At 40.1% G+C, this 27,819-nt stretch overlaps 1 protein-coding gene across 9 annotated transcripts in view; it reads left to right on the top strand.

Moving 5' to 3' along the window:
* The window catches only part of esrrb (estrogen-related receptor beta), a 215,168-nt gene that overhangs the window by 117,813 nt on the left and 69,536 nt on the right, over window positions 1-27,819 (top strand). For all 9 annotated transcript variants that reach the window (XM_034159550.1, XM_034159547.1, XM_034159546.1 and 6 more), the window contains one exon: window positions 24,748-25,157. In XM_034159550.1, the coding sequence (XP_034015441.1) occupies window positions 24,748-25,157 (410 nt within the window). The remainder of the gene's footprint in view (window positions 1-24,747; window positions 25,158-27,819) is intronic.

The raw sequence follows: 27,819 nt of genomic DNA, 5'->3' as shown, positions 1-27,819 counted from the left end.
TTGGACTGAAACTGAGTTTTTCTTTACGGACTCATACTGTTTTTGTCGATGTTGTGTTTTTGCTCATGCTTGAGGGCAAATTAATAGCAGTGCGACAGTCAGGTTTTGCCGTAGTTTGTGTTCTGCATGTGTGCTGGCTCCAATCCGCATGTCTTTAGTGTGCAGACTATTAGAGTCAACCTGTTGTTTGCTTTTGCTTGATGCATTTAAGTCTAAATATGTTTTGGCTCATGCGGAGACGGGCCGTTTACTGTGCAGGTTTGACAGGATTATTGTCGACCGTGTGTTGCAGTGGCTGTTCACGCCACTCAGAACTTGCTGAGGATTGTCAGTTTGAGTTCCTGCGCGCTTGTGACAAAACGCACACAGGCTGGGTGGCAGTCAACTGAGATGTGACTTCTTTGTGTTTCCAAATGTTCCATCAACACCCTGGCTCTTCTTAAGCCCTGACGTAGCTGCTGCCATAAACTGACCAGGCTATCCAATTTCCTTTGATGAAATAAGAGCTTTTTAATGTATTTTTAGAGAAGTTAGCACACAGTGATGAATTAGATTTCAATTTGTTTGACTTCATTCCCAGCTCGCTGCATTAGAGCCTGCAAACACCCATCTCTCACAGTCCGTGCGCTTGATTCTTATTAGGTTTCAGAAAACAAGGCGAGGGAATTGCATTAGTGTATCTTAAGTTAAAAGCTCTTTGCTCTTTGACCAAGTGTTTCATTGTTATTGGGTTAATCAGATTTTTGCTGTCTTCATGGAGATGCTATCGCGGGCTAGAAGCAGTGGTGGGTAACCAAAGCAGCCGTGCACAGACACTATCCAGATGGGATCAGCTTACGGTAATTTGGTTTCAGAATACATTACCAGAAGAGGCTCCTGGCCGAGACTGGACGCTCCGCTACGAGCTGGTGGCCTCAGCCGCTGCAGTGTCCTGCTCAGCTGACTGGCCAAGCCACCTGTCCCATTCCCACCCCTCTCCTCTCCTGTGGCATTTAGGAAGTGTTCGGTTTTTACAACTCGTTTTAATGCCTAACTCTGAATTCATTTTCTTCTTCTAGCAGTCAGTCCACTGGATATACTGAAACCTACTTAATTCTGGTATCCAGTATCATTAATTTCACGATAAATATGTCAGCTGGTGCTGAGCGACAAGAGGATGGAGAGCATTTTTGTCCCCACTCAGGCCAAATGGGAATGGGAAATATTGACACTGTCTGGATAGTCACTGTTCTGGAGCTCTGGTGGCTTTTGGCCATGTCCAGCTTTTTGGGCATTTTCACTTCAAGTCCTGTTTTTCACACTTGTCATACATTGTCAGGTGCATAGGGAGTTGGATGGTGAGACAGTTTTTGTAATTTTGCTTTCTGTACATGCAGTTGAAATGAAAAAAAAATCAAGATGTTCTTGAAGTGTGGACCTTTAGTTTTAATTTAAGGGGTTAACAAAAACATCACATAAAACATTTAGAATTAGAGCCTTTTTATAGAGCCCCTCCATTTTCAGAGGCTATGAATAATTGCTGAAAGTAAATGTAATAATATTAATAATAATAATAAGTAAGTCCTCTATAGGTGCTGATGCTGGTTTTTGTAGCATGAACTGGATGGATATGTAGAACTCCCTCTGGATGGGACATCAGTCTGACATAGCTTACTGCTTCTCCAGCCAAGACTGGTACCCATTTACAGCTGGGTTGATGAAGACAGTGCAGATAAAAACAGGCAGCATAACTGTTAATCAAACCCGGGTCCACATACAGGTTGCCCAACATCTGATCCCACTGAGGTGATGTACCTGTACCTGTTAAAAATAAAATGCTTTAATTTCATTGCCTGAGTTTTATGAAAGTTGTAGGTGCTCAGTGACATAAAAACTAAATTAAAAATGTAATCTGTAATCTTGCAGTATTAAAAATTTCTTGCATTTTGTTATTGCTCTCATAGGGCTATCTGTGACTTTATATACATCGGTCATTAATAAATACAAACAGTGTGGTTCTGTGCGGTAAAGCTGAGTGACCGTGTAAAAAAGGGGACTAATGAGGGAAGCCACCAAATCGCCTCTGAAGGCGTTAACAGCTTCTGTGGTGGTAGGAACTGCAGAGTGAAACTTTGTGTGTTACACACCTTCATGTTGGAGTAAAACAGAGAAGGATTGCGAGCTAAGAAAGCAAATCAAATCTAGGCTTGAATCTCCCTTGTGCCTTCTGGCATATTGTTTTTAAAGAAAATCTGTGCCAAAACATCTTGAATGTTTTAATTTCAGCTCTACTGCAGTCACGGACAGAAACAAAATTACAAAAATAGCACCCCAGCCCAAACAGATGCTAACATGACTGCAGTGTAACCGGTGGCTCTTAATTGTCCAGGCAGTAATTAGATGGGATGATGAGAGAGGACAAAACATAAGCCAGGTAGTTTTCCGTGCAGCATCAACCTCATTTGCTGCAAGAAACCCCCTTGTTTCCCCTGGAGATTCCATTTCATGTCATACATGATAATAACAAATCAAAATACACCACAGCTTTTGTGCCATTATACATATTTGTGATTAGTATTTGAATTTTTAAATATAACACCCTTGCAACTCTTTCTCATCACATACAACCTCACAGAAAGCACCGGGCCACCACCGCTCACGCCCCTCCTGATGTTTCGTCCACGTTCACCTTGGACACCTCTGCGGCAGTGTGAGAATCTGTTTAAAAATAACCAGCTCCATTAGTCTAGAAGGATAATGCTGGCCTACCTGGGCTCTCATGCCCTTGTGGCACCAGAGTGCTATCACTGACACGGTGCATCAGCACTTCTTCCTGTTGCTCCAACATTGAAGGGCCGCTCTTCATTTGTACAGACCCGCACAAGTGTGTGCATGCACACAAATTAAAGTAAAAAAAAATGTTTAATGTCATAATATGCTTGAAAAAATGGCAAAAATGCTGTCGCAAATTGTGAAATGAGCTAAAACACATACCTGCAAAACAAAACAAGACGTGTTAAATGTTGTGATCTGTGGATTTGAACACTCACAGTTGTGCTGCTCATTGAACGAGTTTTCTAATTGTAACAAAGGGGGGTTGGGGATGCGCATGGCTTACACATACACGCGTGATGAGAAAAGAAAAGAAAGCGATGTAAGGCGGGCAAATATATATATGGGTGTTTATCAGTGAAGGCTGTTGGTATTGAGCGGGCAGTTGTTTGAAGGTTATGTTTCAGGGCAGTAATTGAAATGCAAAATAACATTAGGATCGATGGTTAGCTTTGTTTATTTATGAAATCAATATTGAAACCGTCCGTCACAGAAGCAGCTCTTATTCACACTGACAGCTTCTCTGCACGCGGCTTTTAGAACGAGTAACATTTTTTTTTTTAACAGTGTTGCTAAAATGTTTTCAAACACAGTCCATACTTTGTCTTAAAGTCTTGTCAGATGTTGACGAGGAACCAATGATAACCAGTGATACTGAAGTGTCCAAAAAATCCAACCACTATACAGTACCAAAGTCTTAATTTGTTTATGAACAAGGTTTTTTTATTGATTATTTCTATTCTCTTGACTTAAATTTTGAAGTTTATCTCAAAACCTGGCACAATTAATAACAAGTAATATTAAAAAAAAAGAATGTGCCCAAAGATTTTTCAGTTATTGCACAAAATTACAAAATTCTGCACAATTAAAGTTTAATTGAATTGACTGAGCGTTTGTGTACATGCAAACACATATGTAACTAAATGCTTCAAGAAAACAGATAAAATCAGTGTTTGAGTCGCCCATCTGCTGGCTGGCAAACAGTAACTGGAATTATGCACCCCCTCTCCATGGGTGACTTGTTGGCTTCCCTTACTAGTCTTCTTCTTGCTTGTCTGCTTAGTTTTTAAGGACTGCTTCCCCCAGACAGATTTAGCACACAGTTGTATTTGTTGATGGTGATTATAAATGAAGTGTAAGACATATTCAGTGACTTGGAAATGGTCATATGTTCATCCCCTGACATGACTTAAAAAAAATTTATAAAGTGGCAATATAGTTGTCGTGCTAATATTTATTGATATTTATGCAGAGAAAGAGAGGGAAAGATTTGTTTTCACTGTGTGTTTAAAGGAAGTAAATGTAGAAGTTGTAATATAGAGGAATCTGAATGTTTGCTAAATCATGACAACAAATAAATAAATAAATAGTGCTAATTAACCCTCAAGCAACCAATCTATTTTTGAGTCTATGTGGGGTTACTTATGAGCCTATTGACTTTATATTGGAATACTTCTATATAAATGATTGTTTTAGGGTACTTCATATTTATTTGAATACATTTGTACATCATCCTTTTCATCCTTTTTGTTCTCACTCTCCACTGTAAAGCTCAGTGAGTTAGTTGAACTCAAACCATTTGAGTTTGTCAACTTAAATAAAATAATTTTAAAAATGTAATTGTTAAAGTTTTAGTAACTTAACAATTTATAGTTAATTAAACTTATGTAAATCTAGTTGATGTTTTTCAATTAAAAAGTGACATACATTTCTGCCTAAAAAATTTGCAATACATTTTGGATTAGATTTTTTGATGCATTCTTTGGTTTACTTGTTGACTCTGCGTTGTGTTGTTATGACTCCACCCATTCTCTCCCCTCGGGACTTGAATTCACGATATCCGGCATGGAAGCCGGGCTCTCTAAACAGAAGGCTAAAACCCAAGGCTCTGGCCTTGTGACCAGAGAATTCTTTTGAGCCGTTGGGAGTGAGGTTTACTAACTACATATGCACAGCGACATTTGCTGGCCTCCGTTACATAAACTCAGTTAAAATGAGTAAATGGAATGCACTGGAAATACATCACCAACATTCAAATGCCCCAAAACTTTAAATGCACTTCAAGGAACTGAGTTGTTATGACAACAATTCATTTTTGAGTTAGTTTAATTAATGGAAATGTGTGACTATAACTTAAATCAAAGTTTGAGTTACATTAACTTAATTATTGTATTAAAATGGAGTGTTCGGTTTAACAGTGTGGGCATCAAGAATCAGTCTCAATGCTTGTGCAGGTGTAAATCTTGGTATTCTAGATTTGTTGGCATGGCCAACAGACTTAGACATAAGTCATAGGTGACCCCGCACAAGTTAGGATTATACTTGCCACACGGATCGGCTGATCATTGCAAAATTCTGTGAATGAATGCAGGACAAATAGATTGACAAATTCATGGTAGGAAACTTTTTCCAATTAAAATCAGAAAAATGGTGCACAAAGGTATATGCCTAGGGTCATAAATAACCCCACTTGGTCACTTGAGGGTTAAGGTGTAAAAACCCAAAGGTTGCAAAATGTGTAACTGCTCAACTTTAGTGCATATAACCCATAACCAGGGATAACCGTTTCAACAAACAACACTTTCAGTTTACAAATTTACATTACCAATGGATACTGAGCTACAGCCACCCCTGACATCGGGGTGAATGTGAGGCATTATTGTAAAGCGCTTTGAGCGTCTGATGCAGATGGAAATGCACTATATAAATGCAGTCCATTTACCATTCTACAACCAGTCAGAGCAACAAAACGTTATGTACCAGGGTACTTAAAACATTTCTTGACCTCACCTAGAAAACATCACAGAAGAAAGATTGTTCTTGCATTATTACATTATTTTTCAAATCCTGAGCCTCCAGATAGTTTTGTTTGCAGATGACTGAGAACGTTTTGCAGTACACTCATACACTGAGTGATGCAAAATGCTCACATCAACTTTAACCTTGTTAATGCGCAGCGAATCAGTTTAGATAAGCTGACAAGCTACTAACATTAATAACATAACTTATTAAAGAATGGCATGAATCGTGCATGTTGCATTGTTTGTGTTGTATTGCGCTTACCATCATGTGGTAAATTCATCATTAGAGCTATTTGCAAGTTAGCTTCTCTGACTACAGTTAGTCTAGACTAGGTATCTAGTTACACCTTCCCATTCATGTGGCTTGTAGTTCAACCAAATACATAGACTTTTATTTTTACGTAGCAGCCAACTCTGATTTGTAAGGTGAACATCATCCTCGACAATCACCATAAGGTTTTCTTGGAGGTTAAGCAGGTGGGACTCCGGACTACCAAATAAAACCCGTGTTCACGCCATCACATACACGTCTTCAGATGCGTTTAGTCTTCACTTACAAACACATCGCTACACATCTGCATTGCTTTGTACAGTAAATGTGTGTGCGTCTTCAGGACTTCATGTTGCATTCAATTACAGCTTGTAAACTCTAGTTTTGTTCTTTAAAACTTGGAAACATTTTGTGAAGCATTTCTTGTGATATGGCAAATTCATTCCCCTATGGGTCAATTTACTATAAGAAACGGACATCTTAACATCTGTACAGTGACGCTGACAAACCATCACCGCTTGATATGTTGGAAGTGTGACTTTGTTGTAAGGTGTATTTTTGTGTATTTATATCCCATCTTATGTGACACAGTAATTACCTCTTAGACTTGACTAATCAGTTTTTTTTCCTCTCTGTCTCACTCTATACTTGTATATACTTATTCCCTGCTTTTGAGTTATAAGCACGTGCGTGGATGTGTGGGTTCAACTCTCGCCTCTTGGCCACAAAAAACATTAAAATGCCTCCTTATGAGTAGCAATGAGCGCAATCCAATGCGCACGCTGAGTGTGCGGTTGTTGAACCTGCCAGTCGGAGAGCCCCTCCCACCGCGTACGTCCGCTGACACCAGACATGGGCGCGTGCTGAAATGTATGTTTAGATTGCCCCCTGAAGGAGACACATTAATTCACGAAATATCCCCAAATTTAATTATTCCTGAATGGTGTGGTGGTGGACACCACCATATAAATCAGTTAGACCCACCCGCCTTTTTATTACCAGCACTATTTATGGGGAATGTGTGGCAGCTGGTAGAGATGAGCCTGTAAAAAGCTAGAGGCTATTGCTATGATTATGTCTGCTGAGGCAGACGCAGTCATAGCAATAGAGTTTGGAGCAGCATCAGTTAATTTGGGAGCTGTTTAAATTATGTGTACTTGCCATAAAAAAAGCCAAATCAATTTTAAAATTTAAAGTGCTGTATTGTGGACTTTTTTGTCATTTTACCTGCTTGTGTGATTAAACTCTGTGTGTGAGACCGTACAAATATTTGCACATCAGATTGCATTCAAATGATCCTGGACATTTGATAAAGCCGCTAATTTTGCTCTATTCATTTTGTGTATTTGTGTATGTGTCTGAGCTTCGGCTTGTCTGTTTGTGTTTGCCTCGTGTTCTGATGAAGATGATAATTTTTGGTTGATGCGAGATGGGGGCTTTGTTGTTAGCAGGTAGAGCTTCTCCCTCCAAACAAGGACAGTCTATCAGAAGAAGATTAATGAAGTAATTTCATGCATGGCTCTATGCCTCCGTCCCCCCCCGTACACACAGTCACAGTGTCTAAACCTGTGATTTACATTGGACTGTGTTAAATGGCCTTAACCCTTTATAATAATATTTCTTTATGTTTATAATTCTCATACCCACTGCAGGAAGCATGCAAACCAGTCAGCCATCTTGCAGTTTGACAGTTTCTTCTACACATTGTGCAGATTTGTAGATAGGTTTTAACTAACATTTTCACGTTTTAAGCTTTCTATCCGTCATATGTTTTAAACCCCCCCCCCCCTTCATTTTTACGCAGGAAATCCTGCTGAGACCATAGGAAGGTGTAATGTGCTTCATGTCTGATAGATTTTCAGATAATTTATGGCAAATTCAGATTTCTAGGAATAAAAAAGCTTTTACATAATCTGTTTCCACTTCAGTTTTCATGGTCATATTGCCACACAGAGAGTTATATTCTACTGGAAATTCAAGGATTATCTTTATTTATGACTAGGAATCGCATGGTCCTGTTGCAGTGTGTGTTGCACAGCAATTAGGGCTACAACTAACTATCAGTTGTTTCCTTGATTAATTGATTAGTTGTTAGGTTACATCAAATGTCACAAAAAAGTGAAAAATGTCAATCAGCTTTTTCTAAAGACCAAGATGACATCATCAAATGTATTGATTTGTCTACAACCCTTCGAAATTTACTTTATTGTCACAGAGCAGTAAAGAAACCACAAAATATTCACATTTAAAGAGGCTGAAATCAGAGAATTTAGACATAAAATAAGATTCAAAATAATTAATAGATTTTCAGAATGCTGCATTGGGACTGAAATTTTTTCCTTCAAAATATATCTGAAAAATATGGGGGGCCTTATAATAACAGACTAGACTTTTACATGTCCTACATCAGCAATAACAGACAGCACCAAACACTGGTGAACAGCATGAGGTGACCGTATAGACAGACTCATATCAGCATCTTAGATACTGCTCACACTTATGGTGCAGAATGGCAATTATTTACCCACACAGCTTTAACAAGCTCACAACAATAACCAGCATATAACATTTACAAATAACTCATTAAATCACCATTTATTTACAACTACAATTCTCCCAGAATCCTTGTGGTTCCCATGTCAGTTATGTCCATTCCTGTCCACTGTAGTGCCTGTTTTGAGTGGTGCACAAAGTGCTCCTCACAATTTAAGTTCAACAGTGGAGTCACATTATTTTCAGTGCTCAAACTGCATTAGGAGGGATTTTTAAAGAGAAAAGCAGTATCTATTAAGTTATCACATCACGTCATGCCACGTTTTACTTCCACATCAGACCAGGAAAAGCTAGAGCAGCACTTTCTCCATTTTCTATAGCCAGACAGTGTGTCAGTCGAGTGTTTTCACAGGTCCACACCTGTTCCTTCGTCCCTTCAAGGGAAACTCTGAGGACTTTTTGGGAATTTTCCTGTATGAAAAGTCCTGGGAATGCGACACTTGTTACACCATTACACAAGTGGTGAGCTTGTGACAGTGTTTATTGCACCACGTTATTGCACTTTATACTTTATTATTGTTTGATGCATCCTCACCTGTTTTTCCCCGTCTTTTCAAATGCTTTTATTCACATTATTTTCATCTAGTTTCTTTCAAGAACAAGATTTCCTCTTTAAAAGGAACCAAAATTGCACGGTAAATGGAACCAACTTTGCATGGTCAGTGGAACGCAATGGCAAATGGGAGGAATGATCCATATCATGTGACATGCAAACCACCAACCAAATGACAAGGCTCTAGTCAGGCATTATATAATTATTTATATCGTAAAGTCTGCTACAATTCCGTTGAATTCAGAGGCCTGCATTCGATATAAGACTTTATCATTTCTCGTTATCCACCTGGTGCAAGGGTGCAAGCTGAATGTTTAAGAAAGAAGTGAGCATGGACAGAAATGATGACACTGATGTCTCACAGGAATTTCAAAGTAAAGGCATGATGGTGTGTGTCTATTCACTTTGCATTGAATATGTTGGATCATTGATTGTTGAATCGATACAATTGATCCAGACTGATATATTGTTACACCCTTACCACTGATATGCCTTTTTTAAAATTCATAGTTTGTACAGATTATTAGTAATCAAGGAGAAAAATCACCTTTGTTTGTAGCTGATAGGATTTTACTTTGAAAACGCTGTTTTTCTGTCAGCATATAATCCAACACAAAAGTTCCACTAAAAGTTTTTAAACTTATAATTACTTATATTGTAAAACATTTCAATGTAATAGTTTGTTAAATAATCTCTTTCCACAGAGTAGAAAAGGTGGATATTGGAACGCATTCTCTGTGATTCTGCCTGACCGTACGAGGTCTGTCCATAAAGTATAGGTCCTTTTTATTTTTTTCAAAAACTATATGGATTTCATTCATATGTTTTTACGTCAGACATGCTTGAACCCTCGTGCGCATGCGTGGGTTTTTCCACGCCTGTCGGTGACGTCATTTGCCTGTGAGCACTCCTTGTGGGAGGAGTCGTCCAGCCCCTCGTCGGAATTCCTTTGTCTGAGAAGTTGCTGAGAGACTGGCGCTTTGTTTGATCAAAATTTTTTCTAAACCTGTGAGACATCGAAATGGACACGGTTCGAAATATTAAGCTGGTTTTCGGTGAAAATTTTAACGGCTGATGAGAGATTTTGAGGTGATACTGTTGCTTTAAGGACTTCCCACGGTGCAAGACGTCGTGCAGCACTCCCAGGCGCCGTCGTCAGCCTGTTTCAAGCTGAAAACCTCCACATTTCAGGCTCTATTGATCCAGGACGTCGTGAGAGAACAGAGAAGTTTCAGAAGAAGTCGGTTTCAGCATTTTATCCGGATATTCGACTGTTAAAGGAGATTTTTTTAATGAAAGACATGCGGACGGGTCCGCACGTCGGGACGCAGCCGGCGCGGTGCGGCGGCACAGGAAAAACACCTCCGTGTTGATAACCATTTGTAAAATCCAGGCGGCTTTTGATGGCTTTCAGTGGAGTGAGTATATGAGAAATTGTTTAACAGCTGGACATGTTCCAACTTGTCCTTAAGGCTTCCAACGGCGGTGTTTTTCCTGTGGTGGAGCGTCGCGGCGGCTGCGAGCCGACGCTGCAATCCGCCCGCACGTCTTTCATTAAAAAAATCTCCTTTAACAGTGGAATATCCGGATAAAATGCTGAAACCGACTTCTTCTGAAACTTCTCTGTTCTCTCACGACGTCCTGGATCAATAGAGCCTGAAATGTGGAGGTTTTCAGCTTGAAACAGGTTGACGACGGCGCCTGCACGACGTCTCGCTCCGTGGGAAGTCCTTAAAGCGACAGTATCACCTCAAAATCTCTCATCAGCCGTTAAAATTTTCACAGAAAACAAGCTTAATTTTTCGAACCGTGTCCACTTCGATGTGTCTCACAGGTTTAGAAAAAATTTTGATCAAACAAAGCGCCAGTCTCTCAGCAACTTCTCAGACAAAGGAATTCCGACGAGGGGCTGGACGACTCCTCCCACAAGGAGTGCTCACAGGCGAATGACGTCTCAGACAGGCGTGGAAAAACTCACACATGCGCACGAGGGTTCAAGCATGTCTGACGTAAAAACATATGAATGAAATCCATATAGTTTTTGAAAAAAATAAAAAGGACCTATACTTTATGGACAGCCCTCGTATGTCCAGTTTGTCTGTTTGTTCATCTTTGCATGTTTTCTGATCATACAAGATGAGCTCCAGCTTAAACTACTGAGCAGAATTTGTGACATTTGTCAGGTTTCTCGATTAGGTACTAGTCTTGAAAGAGTTTGAAGAAGTTTCAGAGATTTATGTAAAGTGTTTTCCTTTCCATAGACATGGTAAGGCAGCAGCAGTTCTGTCATCTCTAACTCAGTGTGCTTCACAATAAAAGCAACTTCAGACCAGCAACAGCTCCACTCAGGACACAGTAAAGAGCTTTATTATGAAGGAACAATGGTGGTGCTTAGCCTATTATTCGGCGAATAACAGACAAAGGGCATATGTAAACATAATATATATTTAAAGTTTAAAAATTAACACATTTTTGAAGTTGTTAGAAAAATAAAAAATTCACAGTATATTCTACCACATGGCAATGATAAGGTTAATTGATGGCTACATCAATAGGTACTGATACTTAGAATAAAAAAAGTTCCACAGTGCCTCAGTTTCCATGATTCCTGAATTATGACAAACTAATTCCATGGTGGGGGATATTGGCTACAGTATTCCCTTATTTAATTCTATTTGGCTATTTTCAGTCATTTTCTATATTAAATAATCAATTTGTTAATCCTAACACTAATTAAAGATCAATTGATTATAATTACAAATAGGAGAGAATGTTACAGATAAAAAGTAACAAAATAAGGAATCGGAAAAAGTACAAGGCAAAAGTAATAGTCTAATGTAACAGTACATACACAGTAAATTTTTCAGAGTAAAATTTACTAAAGCTGGGATAACATTTGGTCCCAGTCTAAGTAGAGTAAAATACACTCATAGAGTGAAATCAGCCCTACCGTCTTGTCAGATCAAGTGTTTCTACTCCAATAAGAGTTGATGTAGCACTGTGATAGAATTGATTTAGCACTGTTAGATAGAGTATATTTAACTCTATTTGAGCTGGGACCAAATGTTATCCCAGCAGAGTAAATTTTATTCTGAAACATTTACTGTGTAGGAGAGTCCCTGGTTCCCAACCTGGAGTCTGAGCGCTCCTTACAGGGCGCCAAAGATTCCGGCCGGGGGGGTGTATGAGGTTTTGTCTGCTCTGAGGTTGTCAAAATTAGGAATGCTAAATAATTTCAGAACACATTTTTGGACAATCAAAACTAATTACAGAGATTCACTCTTTTTTAGGTACAAGTTGGTGGAACTCCAAGGAAAACTGGTTGACATGCACTTTTGTAGGGGAACGCTATTCCTAACCCTACTGTAACCCTAGCAGATCATCCCATAAAACCTTTCACATTCATTCATCCATTCCTTGGGTATTTGCCATAGACTGTATAAATACTGTACAAACCCTCCCTGACATGACCCAAAGGTTTTCTGAAACTCAAATAGCGCAGCTTTGGAGGTCACCATCTTGTCAGTGCTTAACTTCCTGTTGACCCATAAGTGGCAAAAAGGCGGAGCATGGGAGAGACCTGTGTAAATTAGCTGGGATAAATGAAGCCTGCACACACACCCCAGCTTGAGTTCCCAAGCAAGCAATGCTACGGCTAACAGGCTAAGTTTGGTTTAGGTGTTTCATTAATGAATATTTTTGTGGACTAGTCAGTCATTTTCATAACAGGTGGCTTGTGTACTGGTATTAAAATGTACGACTGGCATATTGCCCTTGCTATTGTGGCGCCATCAGTGGACCTAATATCGCCATGCTGTTATATAGCACTAACATATAAATTAAATAATACTAAAATATGACTCAACGAAAATACTTGAGCACAACTTTGTTGATGGTATGTTAGTACATTTAACCATGCAGCAAGCTAGTTTATCTGAGGTATCTGTAATAAAATGCTCAGAAAGGACAAACAGTCGAAGCAGTCGAGTCCACAGCGGAGAGCAGCCTTTGCTACCGGGGTTGACTCCACCATAACGCTGTCGCTAAAAGTGACCATGCCCCAATTATTCCCAACTTTGTGGCTCCAACTAATAAGTTACAAAATAAGAGAAAAAAAAGCTCACCCCTGTAGAGTTGTCATGAAGAGGAAAACTAGCATTCGAGACCCAAACTGTTTTTGCTGTAAACATTGGACATTTTAACGTGGGGGTCTATGGGGAGTAAATTGCTTTTGGAGCCAGCCTCAAAATTTTTCCAATTCTGCATTTCTTTAATTTCACAGGACCATATGTTTGTTCTTGGTATTTTCCAATATTTACTTTCCTTTTTCCTTATAAAAGCTGTTACTTTTAAGCTGTTACTTTCTATCCACACACCATTAGCTCTGTATAGCCTCTCATGTTTGTGCCAGTGTCTTGGGGGTGCATCATGTGACGAGCTTTGCCGAAGACTTTTATTACACAAAATATCTACACAGTCACTAATCATTAAGGGCCCATTTTTGCTCGTAGTGGAATATAATTGCTTTTCCTACTCATCGTGAACCATTGTGGAATCTGTGTTGTAAAATTACACCATGACCACACCACATAATGGATGTAATGGAAACTATTTTTTTCCTCATAAAATAGCAGAATTAGCAATTTGATCCAAAATGTAGTGCACAGGAGGCTGGACTTATCCCTGAACTTAGAGTATGATGCTGCTGCTCTGCTGGGAGCTTCTCCATTAAGTGCCCACAGAAGATTAACGCTTTGCTTCCCAAAGTGGGCAGTTTAAACGGATGACAGCTGTCTAATGTCCCTCACAGACTATAATTCTAGCCACACTCAACACCCTGGACTCAGCCTCTTATAAGAACTAGATCTGCCCAGTGTGACCCAGACGGACAAACAGCAGCGCCTGTATCACAGGAGGCTCTGTCTTTCCTGCCAGCAGCATCTCCAGAACAGGAAGGAGCGGGAGGGAAGATCAATAGATGTGATCTGCTTCTTGGCCGGTGCTATCTTGTGCTGCTGCTGGAGCACGAGGCTCATGTTGTCGTCGTGGAGTGAGCTCATAGCTTAATAAAGACGGTGACATCGCTGCGGAGCGGCTAAATATAATCCTCTGATGGAGACTAAAAAGACTTTAATTGTCCAGACCACAGAGCAGAATGGACCCCCCAGTTGTAACCTTGCATGAGCATCTAGTCTCCGGACCATTGATCCGGGGCCCTCGTTCTCCACTGGAACAATAAACAGTGTTCTTTTTCTCACTGCATATCAGTTACTTTATTTTCTTCCTTTCCTGTTTTTCTGGCTCCTCTTTCCTTTGCTTATGTATTTCCTTCTGTAGATCGGCACATCATAAATCTCTGTCAGCTTCTGTTGAGTGTTTAGCATATCTGTTAATAAAAAGGCCCCGCCCCTCCCTTCAGGTCCACCTCCTCCGTACTCTTCTCCCCCTGCCAGAAAACGACTAATGAATGAGAAACCTTAAAATTAGGGGCCTCGCCCTCATGCATTAGAATGAGTCCCTGTGGAGTGCCAACATTTCCTCCAGCCAAACCACAGCCATCAAACACCCTCATATCTCCAATCTTGATATTCTGTCTATATCGCAAATACGCACTCGGACAAACTGATGCAACATTGGTGCAAGCATGGGCATAATGTCAGGCCCACACATATTTGGACATTGAGAGTTCTTGTTATTTTTCCTCTGTACACATCACAGTGGAGTTGAAAATAAACATTAAAGATGTGCTTGTAGTGTAGATTTGAAGGGTTCAAATGCAAAACCCAGTATCTCCAAAACCATAAATTTTTAGTTGAGGCCAACATGTACTTGACTGTCAAGGGGACCATCAGTGTGCAAAATATGAAAGAATTTGAACAAACTGCTTTCATTTTATTGATGAAAGTCTGCATTTCCGAATATGGTTTCCTTTAAATCTCCATTTTCAACTGCATTTTTCTCCATTTAAAAAAAAAAATACTTACTGGGTTTTGCATCTGAACTCTTCATTAGAATATTTGATTGCCTGCTTATGAACTACAGCCATTTTTTGTACACAGTCCTGCTATTGTCAGAGGTCATAAGTTATTAGGTGAGCTAAATTTAAGGAATATTGCTCATAAAAATCAGCACTTTTACAGTAAGTATTTTTTAGACATGTCAGACTCTATAGTGCAAGATGGCAAACTGTGAGGGAAGCCACCAAGACACCCATGGCAACATGGTGAATCTTTTGCCTGTTGCATCACCATTTGTACAGTTTCATGTTGAAGTGGCACAGAGAAGGATTTTCTGAATAAGAAGATATAAAATTTCAACCAGTTTGCCAGACTACATGTGGGAGACTTGTTGATTTAACCTCTTTCCTTTTATTAAAATCCTTCTGTGCTCCACTCTGCCATGAAACTGTGCAACTAGTGATGCAACAGGTAAAAAGCCAGTTGGACAAACATCATCACTTCCACCCAAGCCTATACATTAACTCCTTCAGAGCTGGCAGGAGTGCCTTGGTGGCTTCCCTCACTTGTTATTGAGACAGTTATTGAGAACTGTGTACTCTTGGACAGAGCTACCATATTGTTTGTGTTTCTGATGGATTGATGTAAAAGAAGTCTAAGTCATACTCTGTAACTTGAACATATTAATATATCCACCTCATTATTGTCTAAAGGAAACTGTCTATAAAAGTGAACAATGATCCTTATATTTATTAGTTGGTCGAATTACTTTTAGGTTCTGAAAATGTAGGGTGTGTAAAAAAAAAAAAAAGTAATTTCTAAAAGGGTAATGTGATATTTTTCTTAAAACCAAAAAGTCTGCACTACAAGTACATCTAGATTGTTTCATTTCAACACCAGTACAGAGACAAAATAAAAAAAAAAGATGTTTCTCTTTTTTTTTGCCACCAAATCCCTGATGGTAATTAACCAGGAACCAGTTAGACAAAGCTTTATCCTCCTATCCTTCGTATATCTACAAAACATATTCTGGAATATCATTTGTTACCCCCCCCGAGGCTGTCGCCTGCTTGTCATTTACATGTTCCTGTGTGAGAAAGCACCTTTTGCTTTGCACCCATGGCGGCAGGTAGAGCGCTGTTTTCTGTGCTGATTTTCAGCATGGTCTCTGCTCTCCTCAAATGAATCCCCGCCTGTGTGTCGGAGCGGTAAGAGGTGGCAGTGGCCCCTAGAGGAGAGGTCAGCGTGGCAGCTGCCAGTGGGTTCTGGCTGTGGCAGGGAGCCTGAGCCGGGCTGAGAGGAGGTCTGTCAGGAGCTAATTGAGTTCGTCCTTCCTGCGCTGACTCTGGGGCTTGTGGCTTATCAGGCCACATCGCCTGGGGCCCTCCAGACAGATCTGCCCCTATTGGGGCATCTGATATCACCGTCACCCTGCCTGCAGATGTCAAAGCCCATTTCCACCACCCAAACCTTCCCCTCCGCTTACCGAGTCTGATCAGGTAACAAGGAAGCGGCACTCTGGGATGAGGTTGGCAAACGTTATAAAACGGTGTTTTTAGGCATCTGGTGACCTTGTGCCTGAAAAGGACATTAGGAATTTACTCACTGTTCGAGTTGAGCCTCTAGTGCAGGTTTGTGTTGTATGCCTGTGATTTCTACATGAAACAGAGATGTAGTCGCCCAGAGGATGTGAGTAACGGGCGAAGATGTCCATGCGAGGGAAGCTCTCAGCAGGAACACTTACACATTGGCTCAATTAGATCCTGAATGTTCTGCGTTTTTAGGAGAGTGTCATCCGGGGTTCGGAGTTCCTCTCACAAAGTGAGTGAAGTGTTGAGACGTGGTGGCGGCCGCGGTGGGGGTTTAGTTCTGTCGGAAGTCGAGGAACCGCGAGCGCAAGAGGAGCTGCCAGATCATTAGGCCAGCTAATCCCGGTCACAGCAGCACCGGTGGAATGATATTAGGGATCTGAAACACTGTTAGGAGGGCCAGGTGGAATCAGATTAAAACCAAACTGCGCAGTGTGCGTTTGCGGGGCCCATAAGCCACGACTCAGCATGAATTTTGATCGGTACAAAGGGAACAAAAGGAGGAAGAACAGAGGGAGAAAAGGAGACGGACAGAGATACTGTATCTTGGATGAGCGTTGCTCCTTTGGGCAGCCAGGCAGCAGAATTTCAAAAGCTCTTACTCTGAGGAAGGAAGGAAGACAGAACTATAGATTTTACAGCATCGAGTCTCAGTTAGTTCAGCGATGCCTTTCCTGGCTGCTCAGTCTGTGTCGTGCACACGCTAATTAGCACCTGCCCCACATATTGAATTATTTATTACAACTATTGCTGCTGTCAAACTATTTAATGTTCATAATTCATTTTCCCATGTAATGGTATTTATAGATTTGAATTGAACCTGTCCCATTAGAGAGTCAGAATATTTATAGGAATATTTGACTATTTGATTAATATAGTAGGTTCGTGTGGTTAGTGTCATTAATCAATATATGCAAGGCTGTTAAAAACATAAGCATAGAAGTATTATAATATGTCATAGCACTTTGAGTTAAGGGGATTCTTGCCCGGCATTTATTATAAATGACCACATTGAGCTGGAGGGGAAACAGTTAAGACACTTACGCAATTATGCTAAGTGTCACCCTGAAGGTGGCCTTTGAACCAGGGGTTAAGCTCACTCTGAATTTGTGAAATAAAAGCTAAATATAGCCATCTTGTGCTCCTGTGTTTTAATATATAGCCTTTAATTTGCCGAGTGCAGGTGCTTTGTCGCGCAGGTGCACATATCCATCTGAAACGGAGAACATAAAGCAGATGAATACGGAGCCGTGCACTAATTTATGGCGATGTAATCTGCATTTATTATCAACAGCGGCGAGTTCTATTTTAGAAAGGCATGAAATGGATTCACTCTTGCAATTTCTCACCACAAGGGTGTTTAAAGAGTACAAATGAACAATTTATGCAACAGCAAAATTTTCATAACCACCTCCCAGTGTTGTTGCTTATCGTAGCACAATTTTTTTGTGTATTGCTTGCATTGTCTTTTCACCAGCATAATTATACCTGTGTATCATGTTTTCAACGGTTTAAGCTGAGAGGAATTCCAAAAGTGCTCAAGCACAGGGCTGATTCCGCAAGGTCAATGGTTTTAAGAGGGGGCATTCTTTTTTTTTATTATTTATTTTAGCAGTTAACCTTTTTGTGAATTTCCAGAGGTGGCAAGCACCTGGAGCGCCAATGAATATACATGACAGCGGGGAGGGAAACCCAGGAATGAGATTTAATTTGACACCCTGACCCCCATCTCCACAGGCCCAGGCAGCCAGGGTGAGAAAATAAGGCTGACCCACTGACCCCTGGGCCCGAACCCTTCTGTCGCCCACCCTCACAATTAAATCAGCCTGGGAGAACAAGAGACAGTCCGGCTGACCTATAAGAGACACGCCAGAGGTCTCTGGATCCCTGTTTCCACACTCCAATCAAGAAGATAGACCCCAGTTTGGAGTGTGCACCCGCTCCCCTCCCAGTGCTGATGGTAAACTGACAAATTTGTAAACATTAGCATTACTCAGCAATATGCTAATGGTCCTAATGTGCTAAGGCACAACAACTCAGACTGTCTAGCTGCCACTCACTTTGAACCCCTCTCTCTGAATTTACATAAGCCACACAAGGCCCAATTTTGTTAATGCAGGCAAGTGGCAATGACCTTTCACCCCTTCTGGGTTACCTAATAGAAAGGCATGCACGTGTGAATGCGCACAACCTCGCTTTGACTCCGGCAACTCGCTGTATCTACACGCCATCACAGTGCACCGAGTCTTCCACCAGCTCACCTTGACAGCAGAGAGAGTCCAACATGTCCAATCTTAAGTTTCTCGTCCTCTCGGTGTCCGAGTGTAGTTTAAAGGTTACCGAGTCAGATTGAAGTAGATTCATAAGGGCAAGGAAGGCTTCGGAAGGCATTTGGTGGCTGCTGACAAAAGGCTGCACTTTAGGCTGCACACATTACAGCATCAGATTGCATGTACTCCAAAACACAGTTATTAGGCCGACAGTGGAAAAAGTCAATATCTTGCCATCATGTTTCCTTTTGGTTGACTGCTGACTCAAGGAGACATGCCAAGGTCCACTTTGCTCTCTAAACTGTGGCGATGCCCCCGGACTTGATGTGCCATGTCTGTGTTTTTTTTAAGTTGAGTGCTCTGCCTTTCCTTTTGCATCTCGCTCACTTTTCTCTTTCACTTTTCCTTTGTGTCTGTGTGCTTTTATTGTGACACTGTGTGTGCACCTGTGGTGGTGATGTGCAGTACGGATATGCAAGTCAGCCAGGTGGCATGTTGAAATTTCCATTCCATGTTGGGGAAAAATATCATATTTAAGAATGATGCTTCTTAATCATCTAACATGTACACCTGTAAACCCAAATAAGTTAGCAGAACTCAAAAATACTGAGGTAATCAGTGTCCACAATATTTTTGAGTTCATAAACTTAAACTCAGTTGATTTTATGCTACTTGTACCTCATAATTACAATTAAATTAAAGTGTTAATTAAAAGTTCCTTCAGCTGCTTCCTTGCTTTTCACTCAGGGTTGCAACAGCAGATCCGAGGTGTTGAGCTGACAAGTTTTACACCGGATGCCCCTCCTGACACAACTTCACATTACATAGAGAAATGTGGCAGGGGTGGGGTTTGAACCACGAATCTTCTGCACCAAAACCAGGCGCGCTAACCACTTGGCCACCACCCCTGCTAAATTGTTCACTAAGTCAACTCAAATATTTCCATATATAATTATTTAATTCTTTTAAGTTGTCCTTAAGTTATACTTTGAAGTTTGCTTACTTAATATACAGTTAGTTCAAGTCAATCAAAAATTCTGAGTTTAATTTACTCAAAAAGCAAGACCATATTACACAAACTTGAAATATTTAAGTAAGTCAAACGTTTTCTAAAAACTTTGAGTTTACACTACTTAATCTTTTTAATTAATTTGAGCATTCATGTTTAGAGTGTAGTTTTAGTCTCCAAGATGCCAGAGACATCAAATTTCTAGATTATTGATATGGAAAAAACAACAACAAAAAAGATCAGATGCCTCCTAAAATGTGGAATGCAGACATATTTGAACATTGCTTTGACATTATTAATGTAATTAATGCATTAATGCAATGGAAGTACCAGTACATTCCACAGTTTGGGAGTCACAAGTTCAAAAGCACTTTGGTTTGCAGCCCAGACTGAAATCCAAATGACTAAATTAATTTTACTCACTCGTATGAGTGAGAAAGCACAGCAGTGTCATAACTGTTGAAGTGGCATCGAGCCGTCCCTTAAATGGAGATTCAAACTAGAAGATCTCATTTTGAAGCCTTGCACATACTTTGGAAAACTTTCCAAGGTCCAAGAGGCTGTCCATAATGAAGCTAGATGTTCTGTCAACTTTGACATACTTATGTAATCCCTGTAGCATTATTACACATGCTTTGATGTAACCAGGAGGTTTTATAGAAGCGCGTGCTGTTTTTGCACACATCACATTGTCCACGTCTGGCACACTACGTCAAGATACCACACGCTACATCATGTGTGGGTAGCGGTGACTTTCAGATGTTTTTGTCACGTTTATAAACCAGGATGCACATCCATGAATGTGACAACAGGCCTTTACTCAGCTGGAAGTATGACATTAGAGTAATCTTTCCAAACGTCAGTATGTACTACAAACTATGACACTAGACATCCATAAGCTTTAAAAACTTAAAAATGGTCAACCTGCATGTTTAAAATAATAATAATTCTTGAGTCATTCTTCACACATTTCTGAAGACACTAAAGTCAGATTTAAAAAATATACGAAAGCTACAAATAATAGCAAGTGTGAAATACTAAGAAAGCTGATGGGTATACTTTTCATGAGTCTAAAAGTTTCTGTTGGTTTGTTAATTTGGTTTTATGTTTTAGCATTGAGTTGTCTACGCATTTACTGTAGTGATGAAGTTCATATTTTCTTAGTACAGTATATTATTATTTGCATTTGGATTTAGACTTGTAGAGATGTATTTGTTATGTCAGATTGAAGCCTTTTGGGATTGTAAAGTAGATCAAACCTACCTGGACTACTTATCGTATTTTTTCAATATTAATTTCAAACGTCCACAAAATCCACAATCCAGATCAGATCCAGATCAAACTTTGTCAGGTGATAGCGAGTGCCTGTCTGCACCTCACTTTCAAATATGAGAGTGATTGGGGCACATTTGATTAAGATATAATGTAAAATATAATTAAATGAGATTTTCAGTGTTTAATTTAAATGGCCAGAAAATCTGTAATCTGGATCAGATCCGGATCAAACCTTGTCAGTGAATAAAGGATACCATCCTACATAATGTCCGCACAAATGAAAGACATTTTTAACAAAGTTTTGAATTTTTAAAAGTTCATTCATTGTTAAAGGATAGGGATTTTCCAATTTTCTAAGATTTTTCCTGACTTTGACCTTTGACCTTGAAAACTGAATCAGTTCTTGCCTATCCAGATATGAGTCCTCTGTAAAAAATTCACAAGGATATATCAAATCAATTCAAATCAATTTTATTTATATAGCACCAAATCACAACAAACAGTTGCCCCAAGGCGCTTCATATTGCAAGGCAAAGCCATACAATAATTACGGAAAAACCCCAACGGTCAAAACGACCCCCTGTGAGCAAGCACTTGGCGACAGTGGGAAGGAAAAACTCCCTTTTAACAGGAAGAAACCTCCAGCAGAACCAGGCTCAGGGAGGGGCAGTCTTCTGCTGGGACTGGTTGGGGCTGAGGGAGAGAATCAGGAAAAAGACATGCTGTGGAGGGGAGCAGAGATCAATCACTAATGATTAAATGCAGAGTGGTGCATACAGAGCAAAAAGAGAAAGAAACACACAGTGCATCATGGGAACCCCCCAGCAGTCTAAGTCTATAGCAGCATAACTAAGGGATGGTTCAGGGTCACCTGATCCAGCCCTAACTATAAGCTTTAGCAAAAAGGAAAATTTTAAGCCTAATCTTAAAAGTAGAGAGGGTGTCTGTCTCCCTGATCCGAATTGGGAGCTGGTTCCACAGGAGAGGAGCCTGAAAGCTGAAGGATCTGCCTCCCATTCTACTCTTAAAAACCCAAGGAACTACAAGTAAGCCTGCAGTCTGAGAGCAAAGCGCTCTATTGGGGTGATATGGTACTATGAGGTCCCTAAGATAAGATGGGACCTGATTATTCAAAACCTTATAAGTAAGAAGAAGAATTTTAAATTCTATTCTAGAATTAACAGGAAGCCAATGAAGAGAAGCCAATATGGGTGAAATATGCTCTCTCCTTCTAGTCCCTGTCAATACTCTAGCTGCAGCATTTTGAATTAACTGAAGGCTTTTCAGGGAACTTTTAGGACAACCTGATAATAATCAATTACAAGACCTTTCTAATTTTAGAGATATTGCGCAAATGCAAAAAAGCAGCCCTACATATTTGTTTAATATATGCATTGAATGACATATCCTGATCAAAAATGACTCCAAGATTTCTCACAGTATTACTAGAGGTCAGGGTAATGCCATCCAGAGTAAGGATCTGGTTAGATACCATGTTTCTAAGATTTGTGGGGCCAAGTACAATAACTTCAGTTTTATCTGAGTTTAAAAGCAGGAAATTAGAGGTCATCCATGTCTTTATGTCTGTAAGACAATCCTGCAGTTTAGCTAATTGGTGTGTGTCCTCTGGCTTCATGGATAGATAAAGCTGGGTATCATCTGCATAACAATGAAAATTTAAGCAATGCTGTCTAATAATACTGCCTAAGGGAAACATGTATAAAGTGAATAAAATTGGTCCTAGCACAGAACCTTGTGGAACTCCATAATTAACCTTAGTCTGTGAAGAAGATTCCCCATTTACATGAACAAATTGTAATCTATTAGATAAATATGATTCAAACCACTGCAGTGCAGTGCCTTTAATACCTATGGCATGCTCTAATCTCTGTAATAAAATTTTATGGTCAACAGTATCAAAAGCAGCACTGAGGTCTAACAGAACAAGCACAGAGATGAGTCCACTGTCTGAGGCCTTAAGAAGATCATTTGTAACCTTCACTAATGCTGTTTCTGTACTATGATGAATTCTAAACCCTGACTGAAACTCTTCAAATAGACCATTCCTCTGCAGATGATCAGTTAGCTGTTTTACAACTACCCTTTCAAGAATTTTTGAGAGAAAAGGAAGGTTGGAGATTGGCCTATAATTAGCTAAGATAGCTGGATCAAGTGATGGCTTTTTAAGTAATGGTTTAATTACTGCCACCTTAAAAGCCTGTGGTACATAGCCAACTATTAAAGATAGATTGATCATATTTAAGACCAAAGCATTAATTAATGGTAGGGCTTCCTTGAGCAGCCTGGTAGGAATGGGGTCTAATAGACATGTTGATGGTTTGTAGGAAGTAACTAATGAAAATAACTCAGACATATGATATCACATATCAGACAGACTCAGATATATGAAAAATTGTGGGTTACAGGCTGTTAATAAACAAACAAAGGTGTGAAAACAACCTCCACCCCACTTCGGTGGCAGCAGTGGTAAAAAAAAAGAAAAGAAAAGAATAAATGCCAATAATAAAATGAACACCACAACAATGCACAAAAATCCAAAATTCAACATCTGATATTCCAGAAAAACTGTGCTTTATACTCTACTGCAACTTACAGGTTTTTCCTCTTCAACAGGCATTTTTTAACATGTGCGACTTAGACTTATTAAAGTATGGTAATTTTATTGGAGTGGTGTGTTGAATATTATGATTTCTCTACATGGTAATACACACACACACACAGATAGATATATATGTAGATAGATAGATAGGTTGAAGTTGGTCTATGAATCTGTGTGATCTGATCTTCATTGAAATGTGAGCTGAAAGTGCATCCTCATTCATCTGAGTGAGTAGAAGGAACTGATAAATAATTGTGGGTCCATAAATGAAACATTATACCCTTACTTTAAATTCTCTCTCCCTGTTCAGTTTCAAACACAGCATCATCCCGACTCTCCTAATAAAGCTAATATTGGGTATTTTTTTGTTTTCTTCCAGATGAAGATTGATGTTCGTTTAAAATTTGGATGTTTATTGTAATAAAGACACTATTATTCTGACTTTCCTCATTTGTCATACTTTTATAATGGCAAACTGTTATTCACATACATCAAAATTTGTAATTTTGAAAAAAACCTGATTGTTGTTAAGGCTTCCTTGGACTTGGGCTTTTTTTAAGATGTTAGATTAATGACATTAATCTTGCAATTCGTTTTTTAATACAGTAATTTTCTGAGGACTCCTTAGGTAAATTTACACGATAGACCCTAAAAGGAAGCATCATGCTAGAAATGGTGCTTTTAGCCACTGAGTTAAGTGTGATACCTGGCTGTGAAGATCTTTTTTTTGCAACTTCTGTCCCCATCTGACAGCAGCTATGTGCATCAAGAAATCTTGCGTTGACACTATAAAATGACATGAACCTGCTCGTTTTCTTCTGGATCACTTTCTGTGTAGAAAGCCCAAACCTCTTTGTTCAGAAACACATAATAGGCAAAGTTTAAACTTTTTCTTATAAAGCTCCTTCCTTATGAAAAATCTAGCATAAAATTAAAATAAAATAATATTTTGTGGTAACTATGAAGACCTCTTCTAATCAACTTCTCCTGCCTTTTCCCTCGACCCATCTCCACTGTCTCACCCCGTCCCTTTCCCAGGCTGCTGAATAGAATGGCCGCTGATGACCGGCACCTACCGTCGAGTTGTGGCTCCTACATCAAGACGGAGCCATCCAGCCCTTCTTCGGTCATCGACACGGTTAGCCACCACAGCCCCAGTGGTAACTCAGACGCCAGTGGTGGCTATGTCAGTGCCATGAACAGCCATTCCAACGGCCTGGACTCTCCACCTATGTTCTCCCCCGGTGGACTCGGGGCCGGCGCCTGCCGCAAGCGCTATGATGACTGCTCCAGCACCATCATGGAGGACTCATCCATTAAGTGCGAATACATGTTGAACTCCCTCCCCAAGAGGCTGTGCCTGGTCTGTGGAGATATAGCCTCAGGGTATCACTATGGGGTGGCCTCATGTGAGGCCTGCAAAGCCTTTTTTAAAAGGACAATACAAGGTATTTTTTCCTCCTCTCACCCCCTGCAAACACATAAACACACTCGGTACAAGTGATTTCATGCCACTCTTCATACACGGCAGCCATTTCCTCACAAGCGCATTTAACACGCTCAGTCTAAGCTACTCGCCATGTAAAAGAGGGGGTTCACACTGGCAGCCCGGGGGCCTGCATAAGACCTGCGAGCTGGTGATGTATGGCCTGAGGCCACATGACAAATTTTCACATAGTTTCCTTTCTCTACGTCAACCTAGAAAAGGTGTGCACTTGGAAACAAGACATTTGTGGAAAGCCATTGCCTTCTCTCTCAAATCCTCATCCACATTTAAAAGCATTACGGTAAAAAAGAACTCATGGGGCTAGAGGTGCCATTCATGTGACTCACTCTCAAAGCTGCTGACAGCAGAGTCGCTTGCTTTATAAGTCAAATTTGGGTTGTAATTATTGTCTTTGGTTTAAAAAAAAAAGGAGGTGCCTTCAGCTGCTTCCTTGATTGCACTCAGGGTTCCCACAGCAAATCCGAGGTAGACCTGCATGTTGATTTGGCACGAGTTTTAGGCCGGATGCCCTTTCTGACACAACTCCACATTGCACGGAGAAATGCAGCAGGGGTGGGGTTTGAACCAGGAACCTTCTGCACTGAAACTAAGTGCACTAACCACTTGGCCACCACCCTGCATCATTATTGTCTTCGGTAATAAATCTTTAAAAAAAATCACAGTTATTTAAGTATGTTAGCAAATCATATAATTTCAGTCAGAAAATATATTTATCTAATAAGTTTGTTTCCAACACGGGGTCAGTTTTGTTATGTCAGACTCATATAGGAAACATAGAAAATTGAAATATGTTTGACTTTATAAAGCAGTAGGGGTCCTGTGAGAAATGTTGTATTCCCTTCTGATGTGGATATTTTGGATCAGTTTGGGACATCTCAAGTTATTACAATCTTTAACTGACCAAATGGCAATATACCATCACAGTCAGGAAAAATACTTGATTCGATCATAATATGATGCTTAAAGATATAATGATCATAATATATTATAATGGTATATAGGAATCACCCTGTCCTTGCATCATTTCATGGGTTTTGCAAGTGCAAATTCTGCTAAACCATTTGTCGGATTTCGGTGAAACTTCATATAACAACATGGCGCCATATGAAGATGTGCATGAAGAAAAATTATTCCAGTCCAATGTGTTCAAGAAGAGATAATTGTAATTTTGTGTTTAATTGATGCATCATATGATATTGATTTCATTAGCTCAGTTCCCTCCAAACTGATCAGTAGATTTTAATAAAACGTCACACAATGGCAGTGCACCGTATGAGGCTGTGCATGAAATGGTAATGGTAAATGGACTGCATTTATATAGCACTTTTCCATCTGCATCAGATGCTCAAAGCGCTTTACAATAATGCCTCACATTCACCCTGATGTGATGGTGCTGCAATACAAGGTACTCACTACACACCGGGAGCAACTAGGGGATTAAGGACCTTGCCCAAGGGCTCTTAGTGATTTTCCAGTCAGGCTGGGATGACATGAACCTGCTCATTTTCTTCTGGATCACTTTCTGTGTAGAAAGCCCACACCTCTTTGTCCAGAAACACATAATAGGCTTTAACCACTAGACCATCACCTCAGAAATGAAGAATGAAGAAATATAATTTCAGTCTGCCACAATCACAGGGAGATCATTTTTTTTTTTTTATGTACTGTGCAGAGGTGAACCAGTTTGTTAATAGAGATATTGAATCAACATTTTTAAAACTCCCACATGTAAACAACGTGTAGATTTATTGTTGATTTTGAAAAAAAATTTGAAAAAAATGAAATTGTGACATAGCAGTCATGAGAGTATGATGTCATCATCAGGCGTTGGAGTATGGTGGACAGGACATCATTCACAGGGTCAGATTTGGTGATTGGCTACTTGCACAGATGTCACTGGGGGGTTGTTCTTCCAACCCTGTTTTGTCTTTTAGTGTGCATGTGCCTGGGGACGACTGGACGATTGGTTGTCTGCGCTGCACGACGTATCACAGCTTCTCATTACAGAGGCAATGAAAGCCCCCCCCCCCCCCACACACACACACACACTGTCAAATCGGGTGCTTTGCTCTTGATTAATCAGGAAGACGGAGATATTGTTGACTGTCAAATTCAAATCTACACAACACGGACAGCTGCCCAGGTCGAAACCTTGCTGGCTTAGCAGCCGAAGGCATGCAGCAGGAAAAATAGCTAAAATATCAAAGTGAGCCAAACCTTTTAGAGGCGATGATGAGAGAGCAGAAGAAAACGTGATATTTATTCATTATGAGTGTGATGGCTTTTATGTCATCATCAACATATGACTGCATTATATGGAATCAGGCTGCCTTGATGTTAAGTGTTGATTTTGGACATTACAGGCGTATCAGCTTTAGACAGTCTGTGTACCTTTTGCAGGCAAACAAAAGCATTAGGCCAAATCCTCTTGTTTACTCCTGCTGCCATCAGCAATCCTGTCTGTTGACAAAAGATGAACATTTTTTCTCAAGTAACATAACGTGCTTTTGTTCGCTCGCTAAAAGTACACTGACGGCAACACAATGGAAGAGAAAAGAGGCATCTGGGAAGAAAGACGTCTTAAGTGGAGCGATAGCCCAAAC

The sequence above is a fragment of the Thalassophryne amazonica genome, chromosome 19, assembly GCF_902500255.1.
Source record: "Thalassophryne amazonica chromosome 19, fThaAma1.1, whole genome shotgun sequence".
Classification (NCBI taxonomy): domain Eukaryota; kingdom Metazoa; phylum Chordata; class Actinopteri; order Batrachoidiformes; family Batrachoididae; genus Thalassophryne; species Thalassophryne amazonica.
Note: the sequence above shows the minus strand (reverse complement) of the source record. Positions and strands in the feature narration are given on the sequence as shown.